The sequence below is a fragment of the Pipistrellus kuhlii genome, unplaced genomic scaffold, assembly GCF_014108245.1.
Source record: "Pipistrellus kuhlii isolate mPipKuh1 unplaced genomic scaffold, mPipKuh1.p scaffold_m20_p_12, whole genome shotgun sequence".
Taxonomy (NCBI): domain Eukaryota; kingdom Metazoa; phylum Chordata; class Mammalia; order Chiroptera; family Vespertilionidae; genus Pipistrellus; species Pipistrellus kuhlii.
Genome location: NW_023425427.1, coordinates 18,610,987 through 18,626,632, shown reverse-complemented (window position 1 = coordinate 18,626,632; position 15,646 = coordinate 18,610,987). Strand labels below are relative to the sequence as shown.

Below are 15,646 nucleotides of genomic sequence, written 5' to 3'. Positions count from 1 at the left end.
TTCTAACCAACTGAGCTACTTGGCCAGGGCTGGACAATAGATTTTTTTTTTTTTGACAATAGATTTTTTTATTTTATTTATATATTTTTTATTGATTTCAAAGAGGAAGGATAGAGAAAGAATATGTGTTTATCAATGATGAGAGACAATCATTGATCGGCTGCCTCCTGCAGATCCCCCACTGGGGACTGAGCCTGCAACCCAGGCATGTGTCCTGATCAGGAAGGAATCCAACTGTGACCTCCTGATTCATAGGTGGACCATTCAACCACTGAGCCATTCTGGCTGGACAAAGATAAATTTTTAAATACAATTTTTATGAATATTATTTCTAATGTTTTCTTAGAAGCATTCTATTTTATTTTTTACTAAATGTATGAATTTAAGATTTGCTATGATTTTATAATGTTATATTTATTCTGATGTTGGTTTTTTGTGCAAGTAGATATCTAAGTATACTGAGAAAGAAGGAAAGCATCATTAGATCTGCAGAATTTCTATTCTCTTCTGGTCTGCATTTATTATATAGGGTTTGGTGTATTTGCATAGACTGATTTTAAAAATATATTTTTACTGATTTTAGAGAGGGAGAGAGATAGAAGCATCAATGATGAGACAGAATCATTGATCGGCTGCTTCCTGCACATCCCCTACTGGGGATTGAGCCTGCAACCCAGGCATGTTCCCTTGACCGGTATCAAACCTGGGATCCTTCGGTCTGCAGTCCGACGCTCTATCCACTGAACCAAACCAGCCAGAGCTTGCATAGAGCAATTTTAATGAGTTACATTTTCATTACAAACTTAAAGTGATACTTAGAAAAATTATGTAAGTTGATAACAATTCTTATCAGTCTTCATTACTTATTAATATCGATACATCAGAAACATAACTCCTTAAACATAACGCATTCGTTGCTGACCCCAAGAAATAAAGGAATCCATTGTTTCTTGAACCACAGAAAAATCTTAGATGTTAGACTAGGTTCCCTGTCTAACAAATAAGCCTCAAATTATTGAAAATTTTATTTAGTGTGAATACTTGAACATGATTACTTCAAACTCAACTCACAATTCTTGGTTTTCAATTATGGCCTTATGGACCAGATATTAGTTCCTTAATTTAGAGACTTGCTTCACTTTAATACTGTTTTTAGGATATGGTACAGAGGCACAAGAGTATCACATGATTTTTTATTTCCTTCTATGATGAAATTTTTAGGTGGGACTTAGAGCTGCTGTATATGCCACATTCATTTCTGCATCAGGTCTGATCAACGCTAATGAATAGTATTTTGTGTTTTCCTGTAGATTATTTGGAATATTTTAAGAACCCATACGGGTAACTAATCTCATGTTTTTGAAATTGTGTCCTAAAGTATGCTACTGTGGCAACACCTCGCGAGATGTGTTATGTGGAACGGACATAGGAAAGTCTGATGGATTCGGTGATTTTGGCTGTTTAAAGATATGTGGCAAGTAAGGTTTTTATGTTTTTCTCGGTTAGAATAAAGTTGTATTTTATGCAACAATTGTTTAATAGTCTGTTGTTGTTTTTTAACAGGGATTTGAAATGTGGGAACCACATGTGTTCCCAAGTGTGCCACCCTCAGCCCTGCCAGCCATGCCCACGGCTCCCCCATCTGGTACGCTATTGCCCTTGTGGGCAAACTCCTCTCAGCCAATTGCTAGAACTTGGAAGTAGTGGTCGAAAAACGTGCATGGATCCTGTCCCTTCATGTGGAAAAGTGTGCGGCAAGCCTCTGTCTTGTGGTTCCTCAGGTAACTAGTAGACATATGAATGTAAATGTTTGGCATCAATGACTACTTAATCAAAATAATTTTAAATTCTAATTATAATATCAGAGGTTTTTCTAAATATTAGGATCAAATTTATATGAGCACAAATCCTTTTCTCCTCAAAATATCGTTAAGAAAATTCACATTTGCCCAAGTGATTTATCTTTTTGATTTGGGTATTTTACTGCTAACTAAGATTATTTGACATAAGATACTATTCTGTAGGGGGGAGAAGGAGCGAGGATTAGTTTTCTTAGCGGCAAACGCTACTATGAACTCCAGATATACTAATCCAGGGTTTAATATTTAAAAGCATTTTCATATCTTAACTAAAATTCTAAATACACTAAGTGTTAGCAATTTCAGCCACTCAAATGTCATTCTTTATAGCAAAATTTTCCATTTAGCTGAGGATAATACCTTCTGAGCATAATTTTAGGTGGACATTTTTCTAAAATTACCTTCTTCCTTTAAACAGAGGTAACCGAAGAAAATTTATTTCCCATGATTGACCCAGAGGCATCATTTTTAAAAAACTAAATATTTTTGTTCAGATTATTACAGATGTTCCTCTTTTTTCTTCCCATAGCTCCCCTCCATTCAATTCCAACCCCCCACCCCATGTCCTTACCTCCTGCCACTGTCCTCATCCATAGGTCTAAGATTTTTGACCAATCTCTTCCCATACCCCTCATAATTTCTTCCCCCTGAGAATTGTCAGTCCACTTCCTTTCTATGCCTCTGATTCTATTATATTCAGTTCATTCTGTTCATCAGATTTTTTATTGACTTGATTTTTAGATTCACTTGTTGATAGATATGTATTTATTGTCACTTTGTTGTTCATAATTATTATCTTTACCTTTTTCTTCTTCCTCTTTTTTTTTTTAATATATTTTTTAAATTGATTTTTCACAGAGAGGAAGAGAGAGGGACAGATAGTTAGAAACATTGATGAGAGAGAAACATCGATCAGCTGCCTCCTGCACACCCCCTACTGGGGATGTGCCCGCAACCCATGTACATACCCTTGACTGGAATCGAACCTGGGACCTTACAGTCACAAGCCAACGCTCTATCCACTGAGCCAAACCGGTTTCTGCCCTCTTCTTTAAAAAGAAAAACACTATATATTTCTATTGATCTCAGAGAGGAAGTGGGGGGCAGGGGGGGGAAAATATCAACGATCAATGATGAGAGATAGATTTATTCTTTCTTTTTAAAAATGTTTTTATTGATTCTTAGAAGAAATGACAGAAAGACATTGATGAGAGAGAAACATTGATCAGCTACCTCCCTGCATCCCCCTGCTGGGGATCAAACCCACAGCTCAGGCATATGCCCTGACCGGGAATCAAACTGAAGACCTCTCAGTACATGGGACAATGCTCAACCAACTGAGCTACATGGGGCAAAACAGATCCCTTCTTTTACTTAGGCAAAGCACCATGCAATCCAAAGCATATTCCAGTGACTACTGCTGGACTCTGTCCTTGCTGGAAAAGGCTCAGCCTCCTGGATAAAGGGAAAATAGGGGGGAAAGCATTGATGATATCCTTCTTCCCTCAACTCTGATCCTGGAGTTGTGGGGAACAGAGGTAGAAGACCAATGTCGCTAAGGAGTTTGGGAATCTGCATTGAGTAGTTGCAATTTTCATTCTTAGCTCTTTTCATTTTTATTAAAGATTTCATTCATACCTGTGAAAAGCTCTGCCATGAAGGAGACTGTGGACCATGCTCTCGCACATCAGTTATTTCCTGCAGATGCTCTTTCAGAACAAAGGTAAATCCTAAAAAATGCTTAAGTTTTTGTCACCAATGCCTTTTAAATTGGTGATTATGGAAGAGGGGGCTCAATCAAAATAATCTCCTTTTTATTCTTGTCCTACTACATATGATCCATTTAGTCTAGCCAGTGTATACTGACACCTTATGGTTGTGGGATAGATATCTGGGATGGAGAAGGGATTGGCAATAAAAGCTCAAAGGCCAGTCAAGGGGATAAGGCAAGTATAGCTCAGCAAATCAAATGTGATAATGCTAGATGTTGGGAGATAACAACAATAGCACTGTTGCAACGGATTAACTAAGAAGTTAGAGGGGACATAGTCCACAAGATTGCCCTCACTTCTGACACCCACTGCAAGAGTTTAGACAACTGCTGAATTAGAACGGTCCATGTGACCACCCTCAAGGTTTGATAATTCACTAGGTCTCTCAGAATTCAGTGAAAGCTGTTACAGTCATTGTTACAGTATATTTCAGGGAAAGGATACATTACCATCACCCAAAGGAAGAGGCATGTAGGGCAGAGTCGGAGAAAGTACCAAATGTGAAGCTTCCACTTGTCCTCTCCCCATGGAGTTGGAATGTTGTTACTTTTTCAATATCAGTGTGTACAGTGGAGTATTGCCAATCAGGGAAGCTCCCCTAGTTTTTACTGAAGCTCCATTGTGTAAGCATGACTGACTGCCATTGAAGCTGATCTCAGTTTGCAGTCCTTCCAGAGGCCTACTGATAATGTGTGGCCCAAAGCCCTCACCCTAAATCACATCGGTGTCTCTGGTGCGGTCATCTCCCACCCTAAGACTGTCCAATGTGGCCATCCTGACCCTCAGTCGTATTATTAGACTAGAACCCAAGTTACTTGTGACCCAAGGCCCCAGACAAACAGTGGCACTCCTATCAGGCGTGATATTGCAAGGGCTTCAATATTACCTCTCAGAATCCAATGACGAAAGTCAGACCTCTCTTAAGGTAACGATTCTCACTATACAACTCTTTTATAAGTAAGTTGACAAGTTTAGTCAGTGTGTCTACTTTCTACACTGGGCAGTTTGAATTGGACTTTGTATTATAAAAAGGGTGTCTTACCATTTTGAAATGAGGCCTTAGTGCCCATTCCTCTATCTGCACCAGAAGAGGCAGAGAGCCTTCCTGTGGAAGTCTTTGGGTAATCAACTTGAGGAACAAACTGAACTATCCTGCCCTCTGGCCTACTGCTAACCATTTCAATGTATGCCGACCCTGTCCCAGCAGAGCACAGGCTGAGGTGCAGACAATTTTGAGCAGTTGATTCTATTTTTTAAAAAAATATATTTTTATTGATTTTGTACAGAGAGGAAGGGAGAGGGAGAGAGATAGAGAGTTAGAAACATTGATGAGAGAGAGTCATCAATCAGCTGCCTCTTGCACACCCCCTACTGGGGATATGCCCGCAACCAAGGTGCATGCCCTTGACCGGAATCGAACCCGGGACCCTTCAGTCCCCAAGCCGACGCTCTGTCCATTGGGCCAAACCGGTCTCAGTTGATTCTATTTCTTAAATACAGCCCAAGGTCTGGGTGTCAGCTGACTTTCAAGTGATTCTGAGGATATAATCCATAAATGGGAGGTGCATTAATAGTTAAGCTTTAGAATAAAATAAAATGTAAAACCACAGTTTACATGCTAAAGTTATGTGAGCACTATGGGGTTTTTGTTTGTTTTTCCTGAAAGAAACCACAGAATGCAAGGGGTAGAAAGGAGTTTTGAATGTCATGTACAAGGCTACTTGATGCTTTGTGAATACAACTGGAAGACAGATGCTGTGATTTAGTAATCACAAATTTAGGAATGTCCAGAGGTGCTCTTTGTGACGAAGAATCACAAGCAACATTGGTTCACATGAGCTCAAAATGGTTACTGTCGATTTGCTTTCTTCCTAGTAATCCTTTTTTCACTCACCTTTTTTTGCTTCTCATTCACTCTGTATCCTCACTCCCTCTAATAGTGGACCCCATGGCAGTAAGAATATTCTTAAAAAGCTATGTGTAAATTTTTGCAAATAAAAGTCTTATTGTAAAATTGCTATACAAGTTCACAAATTCATTCAATATATGAATTCTGTTCAACCCTTTGACAAAGAAAAAAAAATCTCTTCAAAATACTGATAATCATCACCTCATTGTACAGCCAGATTTTTCATGAATGTAGATTTTTTATGAAATGTCTTTAGTAATAGAATGACCTTTTCCATGGAAGTAAGTTTTCTAGAAAATAAAACATTTATTAAAGCTTCTAATGTTTTAATCACTTTGGTGGGAGTCTTTGAGAAATAAATGGCATATATTACTGCCTCTTTACAAAGAATACTGTATTTGTTTTTATTAGTAATTCATATTTATTATAGAGATTTATGGGAGCTCTGCCTTTCCCTAGATAGATTCCACTCCAGGATGTCATTTCCTCTGTACAGTCCAGGATTAGCCTTAACTGGAAAACTCAGGCAATTTCATGAGTTACTTTTGCTTTATATCTCTAGAGAGCATGTAGGGAATTTTTTGGTAACATCAAACCTAGCCAACTCATCCATTTATCTAAAACACCTTCTGGCCAAAAGCTTCAATTTCTTTGACCTCTTCTATTATCAACTCTAATGGCTGCCCTTTTTTATTTTCAGGGTCATTTTCACTAAGAACTAATGTTTTTATCATTTTGCTTATTTCTGAGTACAATGCAACCTGTAAATGTCATCAAAGCCAAATACAAATGTATTTAATAGTTGTTGGACAGCCAGCCAGGTTCACTCTACCCCAAATGACTGACTTGTTCCCCCCGTACCAGCCTCATGCTATTCAGGATCATGCTTCCACAAAATTACATGTGATACATCTTTAGGGCTATTCACACAATGCAAACCACAGTAATAAAACTTTGAATGCCAAGGTGTACTCTAATCCCACTTTGCTACAGTCCGGCTAGTTTGTCAAGAATGTTCTTAAGTGTGTAAAGTTGTTTGCCCCTGCATTAAATGATACCAGATTGTTACATATTTTCAACTTTTTATTTTTTTGTCTGTATGTACCCTTAATAGGCAGTTATTTCTCTTTGCTTTGCTTACCTTTAGTAGTCCTTTCCATTTAGATTTTTAATACCTAATCTGCTATGCATTTGGAGGCCAGACCATAAAGATTGTTACAATTATATTTGCATGAAAAATTAGTAAACCTGGGGCCTTGTTGTAAGTAAAGCATATTAATATAGGAACTGGGCTAATCTTGCTCTAGATAGTGAAGTTGGAGAATAAATTGCCAGAGAAGTACAGCACATTTGAGATAAACATGTTACATTTAGCATTATACAATAGTTGTTTTGTTTCATTTATTCTTAAAGTAGTTACTTTTTCTTTTTCCATAGGAGCTTCCATGTACCAGTCTCAAAAGTGAAGGTATGACTGGGAAGGGGCATGAAGAAACTTTCTGGAGTAAAGGAAATGTTCCATAGGATTATGTATTGAAAAAGGACTTGAACAGATTCTTTTCCAAAGATACACAAATGGCCAAGTACATGAAAAAAGTTCAACATTAGGGAAATGAGCATCAAAACCACAACATAGAATCTGTTTAAGTCCTTTACCTATTTCAAATGTGTTGTTGAGTTGTAAGAGTTCTTTATATATTGTATTTTGGATCCTAGGTCCTTATGAAACATGATTTGCAAATATTTTCTCTTTTGGGTGTGGGTTGCTTTGTCACTTTTTTCTTCTTCTTTCTTTTTAGTCATTTAATATAAGAGGAGGTCACAAATAAATCCTCTTTAGATCATGACAATTTTAATCTGTCCCATAAGCATAGCCACTAAAATCTTTTAGGAGAAAATATGGTAGTCAAATGGGAAAATTTTTTCATTTTCTTAAAATATTCCTTGATGCACAAAAGCTTTTAATATTGATGAAATCTAATTTATGGTTTTGTTGTTATTACTTGGGCTCTTAGTATCCTACCTTTTTTGAAAGTATATCTGTAGGAAGAATTTCTTAAAATGGAAATTACCACTTAAATTTTTTTCTTTTAGAGAAAATGGAAGGGAGGAGGAGAGACAGAGAGAGAAACAGCCATGTGAGAGAAAGACATCGATTGGTTGCCTTCCACACGCACCATGACCAGGGCCAGGGATCAAACTGGCAATCAAGGTATGTGCCCTTGACTGGAATCAAAACCAGGACCTTTCAATCTTGACTCAGTCCCTGGCTATCCACTGAGTCAAACTGGCTAGGCCACTACTTAAATTTTTAATAGTTACATTTGTCCTCCAAAAGTTTATACTCTCACCACTAAATATGTGTGCCTTTTTTCCATACCTTTACACATACCATATATTGGTCTTTCTTTTTTCTATTTTTTGACAATCTGGCAAGTGAAAAATTGTATCTTATTTTATTATGCATTTTCACTATTAACATTTTTGCCACTTATTTACATAACTATTTTAAAATTTTTAACTGATTCTAGAGAGAGAAAGGCAGAGAGAGATTGGTAGCCTCCAACAGGCTCCTCAACAGGGAACTAACCCACAACCTGGGTATATTCCCTGACTGAGAATTGAACCCACAACCCTTTGGAGCATGGAATGATGCTCCAAACAGCTGAGCCACACTGGCCGGTGCTTATTTTCATTATTACATTTGCATTTCCGCAGTCACTCAGATATTTGTTATAGCCTTTGCTTTGTTTTTCTTTTTAATTGTCCACGGCAGATGCTACATTTATATGCGATAAGAGGTGTAACAAGAAAAGGTTGTGTGGACGGCACAAATGTAATGAGATATGCTGTGTGGTAAGTGGACCTATCATTAGTCACAATCAGATTACATTCTTTAAGGGGCTGGGCTTCTGGAAGCATCACCCATCTGGAATGCAGCCCAGATTTAGAAATCACTGGACGGGACCCCCTGAGCAGAAGTTAGAGAGCTGCCCAATGAAGCTCCCTCAGTCAGGTTAAAATGTCAGTCAGTGGCAACATGGAGAAAGAAAAATACGAAAGACAGAGGCCTCAGGGCCCTGAGCTCAGGACTGCTAGATGAGCAGTTCTCCACGAGAGATTGTGTGTTATCCCAGCACACAGATTGGGCTTGCAAGTTTCATATATTCCTTGGGTCAAGTTAGAAGGAAAAATGTGTTGAAAGAGCAAGTTTTAGTTATCTGTAATATTCACTTCTGTGGAACTAAATAAAGAAAGCACTTCTTGACAGTCAAATAGCACAATACCAATAGCAAGGTAATACACATGTACACACACATATATGTGTATGTGTGTATATATAAAAATACATAATTGTTTTAAATTTTATTGACATGGTGAAGAATAATGAATTTGTATAGTATATCAAGACTTATTTATAAGCTAGTGTTTAAAGGCTTAAAGACTTCTTGTTACTGAAAATTTTACAAAAGCAGAAAGATATATTAGTCCTCTATATCCAATATCCAACTTTAGTGACTATCAGCTTATGATTAATCTTGTTTCAAACAAATCTCTACTAACTCCACATCCCTTGAGTATTTTGAAGCTAAACTCAGACATCATTTCATCCATAAAGATGGAGAGCTTTTATTATTACTGCTAGAGGTCTAGTGCTCAAATTTGTGCATGGGTGGAGTCCCTTGGCCTGGCTACTGATCAAGGGCCCGTCTCACCCAGTCCCAATTGGGGCCTGGGAAGATGCGGGGGGAACAACAGGAACACACTGACCACCAGGGGGCAGCTCCTGCATTGAGCATCTTCCCCCTGGTGGTCAGTGTGTGTCATAGTGATGGTCGCTTAGGGTTTTATATCCATATAGACTAGTAGCCCTTGCACCAATCTGTGCGCCAGTAGCTCTCTGCCACCCTCCTGTAGTTCTCCACCCTCTGCCCCGCCTTCCTCTAGCTCTCTCCTTCTCCCCCTTCATAGCTTGCTGCCCTGCCCTCTCCTGTAGCTTTGTGCTGCCTGATTGTAGTTTGCTGCTCCACCCTCCTGCAGATTCATGCTCTGGTTGTTACTTGGTTGGTTGTTATGTCTCAATGTGTAACGGATGATTAGCATAGTCCTCTCTTATTATATAGGATTATTATTATTAATCTTGTTTATGATAAACAAAATAGAGATAATTTTATAAACAAATATAATCCTCTTCCTAGGATAAGGAGCACAAATGTCCTTTGATTTGTGGGAGGAAACTCCGTTGTGGCCTCCATAGATGTGAAGAACCTTGTCATCGTGGGAACTGCCAGACATGCTGGCAAGCCAGTGAGTGTCCACACTGTATACTTTATTATAAGAATTTTTCTAGGAATTTAGGTATAATGTATTCTGAGAGAATTATATGCTTAGAGTAGTATGAATTACCTAATAAGTCTTATTAATATTTTAGATATATTAAATTTTTAAAAACATTATTCCATGCCCTAGCCAGTTTTACTCAGTGTGTAGAGAGGCAGCCTGTAGACCAAAGGGTTCGATTCCGGTCAAGGGCACATACCTTGGCTGCAAGCTCCTTCCTGGCCCGGGCCAAGGTCAGGGCTAGTGCAGGAGGGAACCAATTGATATGTTTCTCTCACATTAATGTTTCTCTCTGTCTTTCCCTCTCTCTTCCACTCTCCCTAAAAAAGAAAATTACTGGTAAGGATTAACCAGTAAGGATTAACAAAACAAAAAAAGTAATAAAAATTGAAAAGACTTCTTTAAGAAAAAAAAGTTATTTGTAATGCTATATTGTCCCTAAATGTATGAAACGTGGGATATAGGCAATGGTTCATTAATGGGTACCTCTCTTACTACCTGCTTCTTAAATATTATAGCCCTCGCTGGTTTGGCTCAGTGGACAGAACGCCAGACTGCAGACTAGAAGGGTTCCGTCAAGGGCACATGTGTGGGTTGTGGGCTCAGTCCCCAGTATGGGGCCTGCAGGTGGCAACTGATCAATGATTCTCTCATCATTGATGTTTTTATCTCTTTCTCCCTCTCCCTTCCTCTCTGAAATAAAAAATATATATTTTTTAAAAATAAATAAATAAATAAATATTACAGACCCAGATTCTGTCCTTAGCATTTTTTCTTTCTATCAATGATTTTCAATCTTTTTCATTTCTTGGCCCACATAAGTTAATTACTAAAATTCTGTGGTACACCAAGAAATGTATTATATTTTTTGCCGATCTGACAAAAAATATAGGTATAATTTTGATTGATTTATATACACGCACAAATGTAGTTATCTACCCTTTTTGCTCCAAAGTGACATTTTAAAAAATCAGGTGTCTGTACTTGTGTATAAGGATTTCTGATACCAACAGTTAACCAATCAGATGCAACCTTATGCTTTGTTACCAATAAGATGCAACTGTATTATTGACCTGTATAGTATATTTATGATTCAGGACAGGACATTCACACTGGACAACTATTGTTGCATTGGCTCTTGTCATTTTATTATTTGACAATCTAAGGGAAAAGAGGTCAATGTCCCTGTCTAAATATTCAGGTATTGCATGTTTTAAAAAATTTTGCAGCATACTGGTTGAAAATACTGCTCTATATTATTAGCAGCAGTTTGCAAACTTTTTGGCCATAAGACTTATTTGCATTCTTAAAAATTATTGAGAACCCTAAAGAATTCTTTTTATGTGAGTTATAGTTATCTACGTTTATTATTTTATCATACGAGGAGTTAAAACAGATTTTTAAAATATTGACTTATTCATTTTTTTAATTGTAGTTACCATTGTGTGTTAACATAAATAACAATTTTTTTAAAACTATATTTTCGCCGAGACTGGTTTGGCTCAGTGGATAGAGCGTTGGCTTGGGGACTGAAGGGTCCTGGGTTCGATTCCGGTCAAGGGCATGTACCTTGGTTGCTGGCACATCCCCAGTAGGGGGTGTGCAAGAGGCAGTTGGTCAGTGACTCTCATCGATGTTTCTAACTCTCTATCCCTCTCCCTTCCCTTCTGTAAAAAATCAATAAAATATATTAAAACAAAAAAACAAAAAAAAAAACCCTATATTTTCAAAAAAATTAGAAGAGTATATGCTTGATTAATAGAAAATAACAGATTCTCATATCTGCTTCTATATCAGTCTGTTATAATATAGTTGAGGCATATGGGAGGGAAATCCAGCTACACACAGCTAGTTGAAGAAGGAATTGAGTATTTTAAAACTTTTTACAGATAATTGTGGGTATTCTTTTTTGATATTACACCAAAACTTCATTTCAGAAAGTACTTAAGTCAGAATTTTTGTTTTTAGTCTTGGTCACATTAAAATTCATTGGTTTTTCTTATATTTTGAATGGATCTTTTACCCATGCATGATTTTACAATGTCATACATTGATCATTTGGAAAATAGTTGTCACTGGGTTATGCATATCTTTGAAGTTTGATAGATTTTGTGTTATACTATTAAAAACTTAGTGCTATAATTACCATAAGACTCTTAGGAAAAGTATTAGAAAGTTGTCAAGCTTATCATAGTGATAATTATATATTTTCAAATATTCTATTTTTATTTAAAGCTTGAATCTTAAAATTGGCAGCAGTCATTTTTCTTAGTGACAGGCTCACTTTGTTCATTTTTTATAAAATGTCTACTACATATCCAAGTCTGAATAACCATAGTTTGTCAATCATTGTTTCAAGTAAAAATGGTATTTTGTACAAATAAAAAGTTAATTTAGCTCACAATTCAGCGAAGTGCAGTTCTTCAGAAAACAACCCATTTTTTTTTTTTTAAATCCTCACCTAAGGACATGTTTTTATTGATTTTAGAGAAAGGAAGGTAGAGAGAGTCGCACACACATATTGATGTGAGAGAGAACTATCGATTTTGACCTTCCTGTACTTCCCCAACCAGGGATTGAACCTACAATGTAGGTATTTGACCCTGAATGGGAATCAACCAGCAACCTTTTGGTATATGGAACGATGCTCCAACCAAGCACCTGGCCAGAGCACAGCAGAGTTTTTTGTGTGCTGCAAAAGCGCATTATATGCAGATTCTCCATTTTATTCCGTAGAATATTAAAAAAATACAAATTCAAGATTCAAAGGTGGTTTTTTGTTTTTTGTTTTTTTGCTGCTTCATCAAGGACTTTCCTTAAGTGAAACTGACATTTTTATATTTACTCTTAAGTACTTGGCAGTGAAAAATACGATTACAGTTTGATCCTACTACCTTGATTTGCATTAAGGCCCTGGCAGGTTTTTTTGTTTTTGCACCAATATAGTAGAAAAAGTAAATAATGTCTTAGTATTATTATGAAAATAATTTTGACCTCGTGGACTTATTGAAAGGCTCTCAGGGATCCCTAGATATCAACAGAGCACTTTTAGAACTGCTGCGTTAAAAGATTGGCCTAAGTCTAGCCTGGTATGCCTCAGTGGCTGAGCGTTGACCCAGGAACCAAGAGGTCACTGGTTCAATTCCCAGTCAGGGCACATGCCAGGTTTGCAGGCTTAGTCCCCGGTAGGGGAGTGTGCAGGAGGCAGCTGATCAATGATTCTCTCTTACTGATGTTTCTCTCTCTCAGTCCCTCTCCCTTCCTCTCTGAAATCAATAAAGATAAAAGATTGGCCTAAGTCAGATTTCCCATAATTATGTCTTCTTTAGAATGCTAGGCTCATCTCATTTCAAAAAGGAATTGAGTCAGTGCTTTGTTTCAGATCACACACATGGAGTTCTACAGAAAAACATACATGGCCCCTTTACCAAGGTATTTCACATATCAGCTCATCCTTACAATAATCTTTTTGAGTGGATAGATAATAGTTTGGTATCCTCATTTGACAAAAAAAAAAATTTAGAGGGACTTGCCTGCAGTCCCTGAGCAAATAAATAATAGGTGTAGGACTAGGTGCCTAAGTCTCCTGACTGTTTTTACAGGGCTCTTTCTACCACATCGTCTAATCTTTGCAGAGCTTGCTAGAGAGTGTTGACTATATAAGAGCAGTGGGTGGGGGATCCTAGAGGTCCCTAGTTGAGATCATAATCCAGTGCCCTAGTTGAGAACCATAAGCCAAGGGCCTGGCCTCTATCAAGACCCAAAGTGGGAGAACTGGTTCCCCTTGGATCTATGGGTTAAGTGAGCTACTTCTTAGAGCTGTCCCATGTGAGCTCTCATTTTTACTTGGTTTATGAACTGTGCCTAATAAACTCACAATGTAGCTCTGTGCTTCCTTTCAACTTTATATGTCAAGCACCATAGATGTTGATGATATTATGAGAATTTTTTAAATTGCTTCAGTGGCTCTCTGAGGTTTATATTCAAACTAGGGACCTGTTGGAGGAATATTCCTGCAAGACTTCGGGCGGGCTTCCTTCTCGCCACTGCCACCTCTCCCACCCCCCACCTCTCCTGCTGGGGCAGGGTGGGGTGGGCACGCCTCGCCCTGCATGCCTGACCTGCTGTGCCTGCTGCCTCCGCCGCTGCCTCCACCACCACCATTGCACACCTCATCCCGCACGCACTGCCAGTGCTTTCCCTCCAGTGGCCGCAGCTGCCTTGTTTTCCACTTTCCCTCCCTCTTCCTTCCTTGCTGTCTTCAGCCTTCACTCCTCCCTCCCTCCATGTATGCACATTAACTGCCATCTTTGTTGTTTTAATTTGCATATCCATTCTGATTGGCTGGTGGGCGTGGTTTGTGTAGCAGAGTGATGGTTAATTGCATATACTCTGTTATTAGGTTAGATCACATGTGTCAAACACAAGGCCCGCGGGCCAAATCCGTCCAGCCAGGCCTTGCAATGTGGCCCGCACTGCGCTGTCATCACTGCACTCCGCTGCGTTTCCATCACAATGACAGTTTATGACTGTTCAGTAAACCATTCGGCCCGCGATTTAGGCTGGATTTTAGATTTTGGCCCCTTCTCTGATTGAGTTCGACACCCCTAGGTTAGATGTATATTTTTGTATGTTGGTTACTGTGGCTCTCATAATCTCAATCATTTTCCTAACCAAAAGAGTTGTACCTTTAGTGGAAGTCTCATGTTCTCCCAAAAAGAGATGGCCTATAGATCTGTTGTTTATAAAATACATAAAAAACCGTCTATGGTCTTAGAGTTCATTGTAGATAAAAACAAAACACGTTATATCTGTCTGCTCCACACTTTTTACAAAATAAAAACTTAAAAAATAAAAAGTAGCCGAAACCGGTTTGGCTCAGTGGTAGAGCGTCAGTCTGCGGACTGAAGGGTCCCAGGTTTGATTCCGGTCAGGGGCATGTACGTTGGTTGTGGGCACATCTCCAGTAGGGGGTGTGCAAGAGGCAGCTGGTCGATGTTTTTGATGTTTCTAGCTCTCTATCTCTCTTCCTTCCTCTCTGTAAAAAATCAATAAAATATATTTTAATAAATAAATAAATAAAATAAAAAATAAAAAGTAGCCTAGCCCTAGCCAGTTTGGCTCAGTGGATAGAGCATTGGCCTATGGACTGAGGGGTCCCAGGTTCGATTCCGTCAAGGGCACGTACCTCAGTTGCAGGCTCCCAGCCCTGGTTTGGGGCATGAGAGAGGCAACCAGTCAATGTGTCTCTCTTGCATTATTGTTTCTCTCTCCCTCTCCCTTCCACTGTCTTTAAAAATCAATGGAAAAAATATTTTTGAGTGTAGATTAAAAAAAAAAAAAGAGCAGCCTATTCTCTAGAAATATAAGCCCCTCAGAAAAGAAAAGGTGTGTGTGTGTGTGTGTGTCTGTGTGTGTGTGTAAAATATGTGTGTGCTCATCCCAAACTCATGAAGGGTTATTTTGTTTCACCCGCTGCTTCACCAGGTTTTGATGAATTATCCTGCCACTGTGGTGCATCAGTGATCTACCCTCCAGTTCCCTGTGGTACCAGGCCCCCTGAGTGTACCCAAACCTGTGCCAGAGTCCATGATTGTGACCATCCAGGTGGGTCCCATCCCCTTGCCTCCACACCTACAGCCTTCTCACACCATGTCATTTAGAATGTTGCGTGATGGTCTTCACTGTTCTGAGAGCATGCTGTCTGATGGCACCCCTCGCCCCCACAGTTGCTCAGAGGCTGCGTCTGTGAAGATGGGTCTGTG

The 15,646-nt window shown here is 38.7% G+C and overlaps 1 protein-coding gene and 1 non-coding gene across 8 annotated transcripts in view; one reads left to right on the top strand and one right to left on the bottom strand.

Annotated features, from left to right (window-relative positions):
- Nucleotides 1-15,646, top strand: part of NFX1 (nuclear transcription factor, X-box binding 1) — a 72,428-nt gene that overhangs the window by 20,834 nt on the left and 35,948 nt on the right. For 4 of the 7 annotated variants that reach the window (XR_006741265.1, XM_036433557.2, XM_036433560.2 and 1 more), the window contains exons 8-14: nucleotides 1,379-1,478; nucleotides 1,564-1,781; nucleotides 3,485-3,582; nucleotides 6,978-7,050; nucleotides 8,317-8,396; nucleotides 9,740-9,848; nucleotides 15,369-15,488. Coding sequence is in view for 6 of the 7 variants with exons in the window: in XM_036433557.2 (XP_036289450.1) it covers nucleotides 1,379-1,478; nucleotides 1,564-1,781; nucleotides 3,485-3,582; nucleotides 6,978-7,050; nucleotides 8,317-8,396; nucleotides 9,740-9,848; nucleotides 15,369-15,488 (798 nt within the window). In the remaining variant the exon portion in view is untranslated. Of the gene's footprint in view, nucleotides 1-1,378; nucleotides 1,479-1,563; nucleotides 1,782-3,484; nucleotides 3,583-6,977; nucleotides 7,051-8,313; nucleotides 8,397-9,739; nucleotides 9,849-15,368; nucleotides 15,489-15,646 lie in introns of all 7 variants that reach the window. The other 3 variants (XM_036433558.2, XM_036433559.2, XM_036433561.2) reach the window with 3 other exon arrangements.
- On the bottom strand, nucleotides 7,326-7,458 carry LOC118716789. The gene has a single exon (XR_004987253.1). It is a non-coding gene; the product is annotated as a small nucleolar RNA SNORA29 (small nucleolar RNA).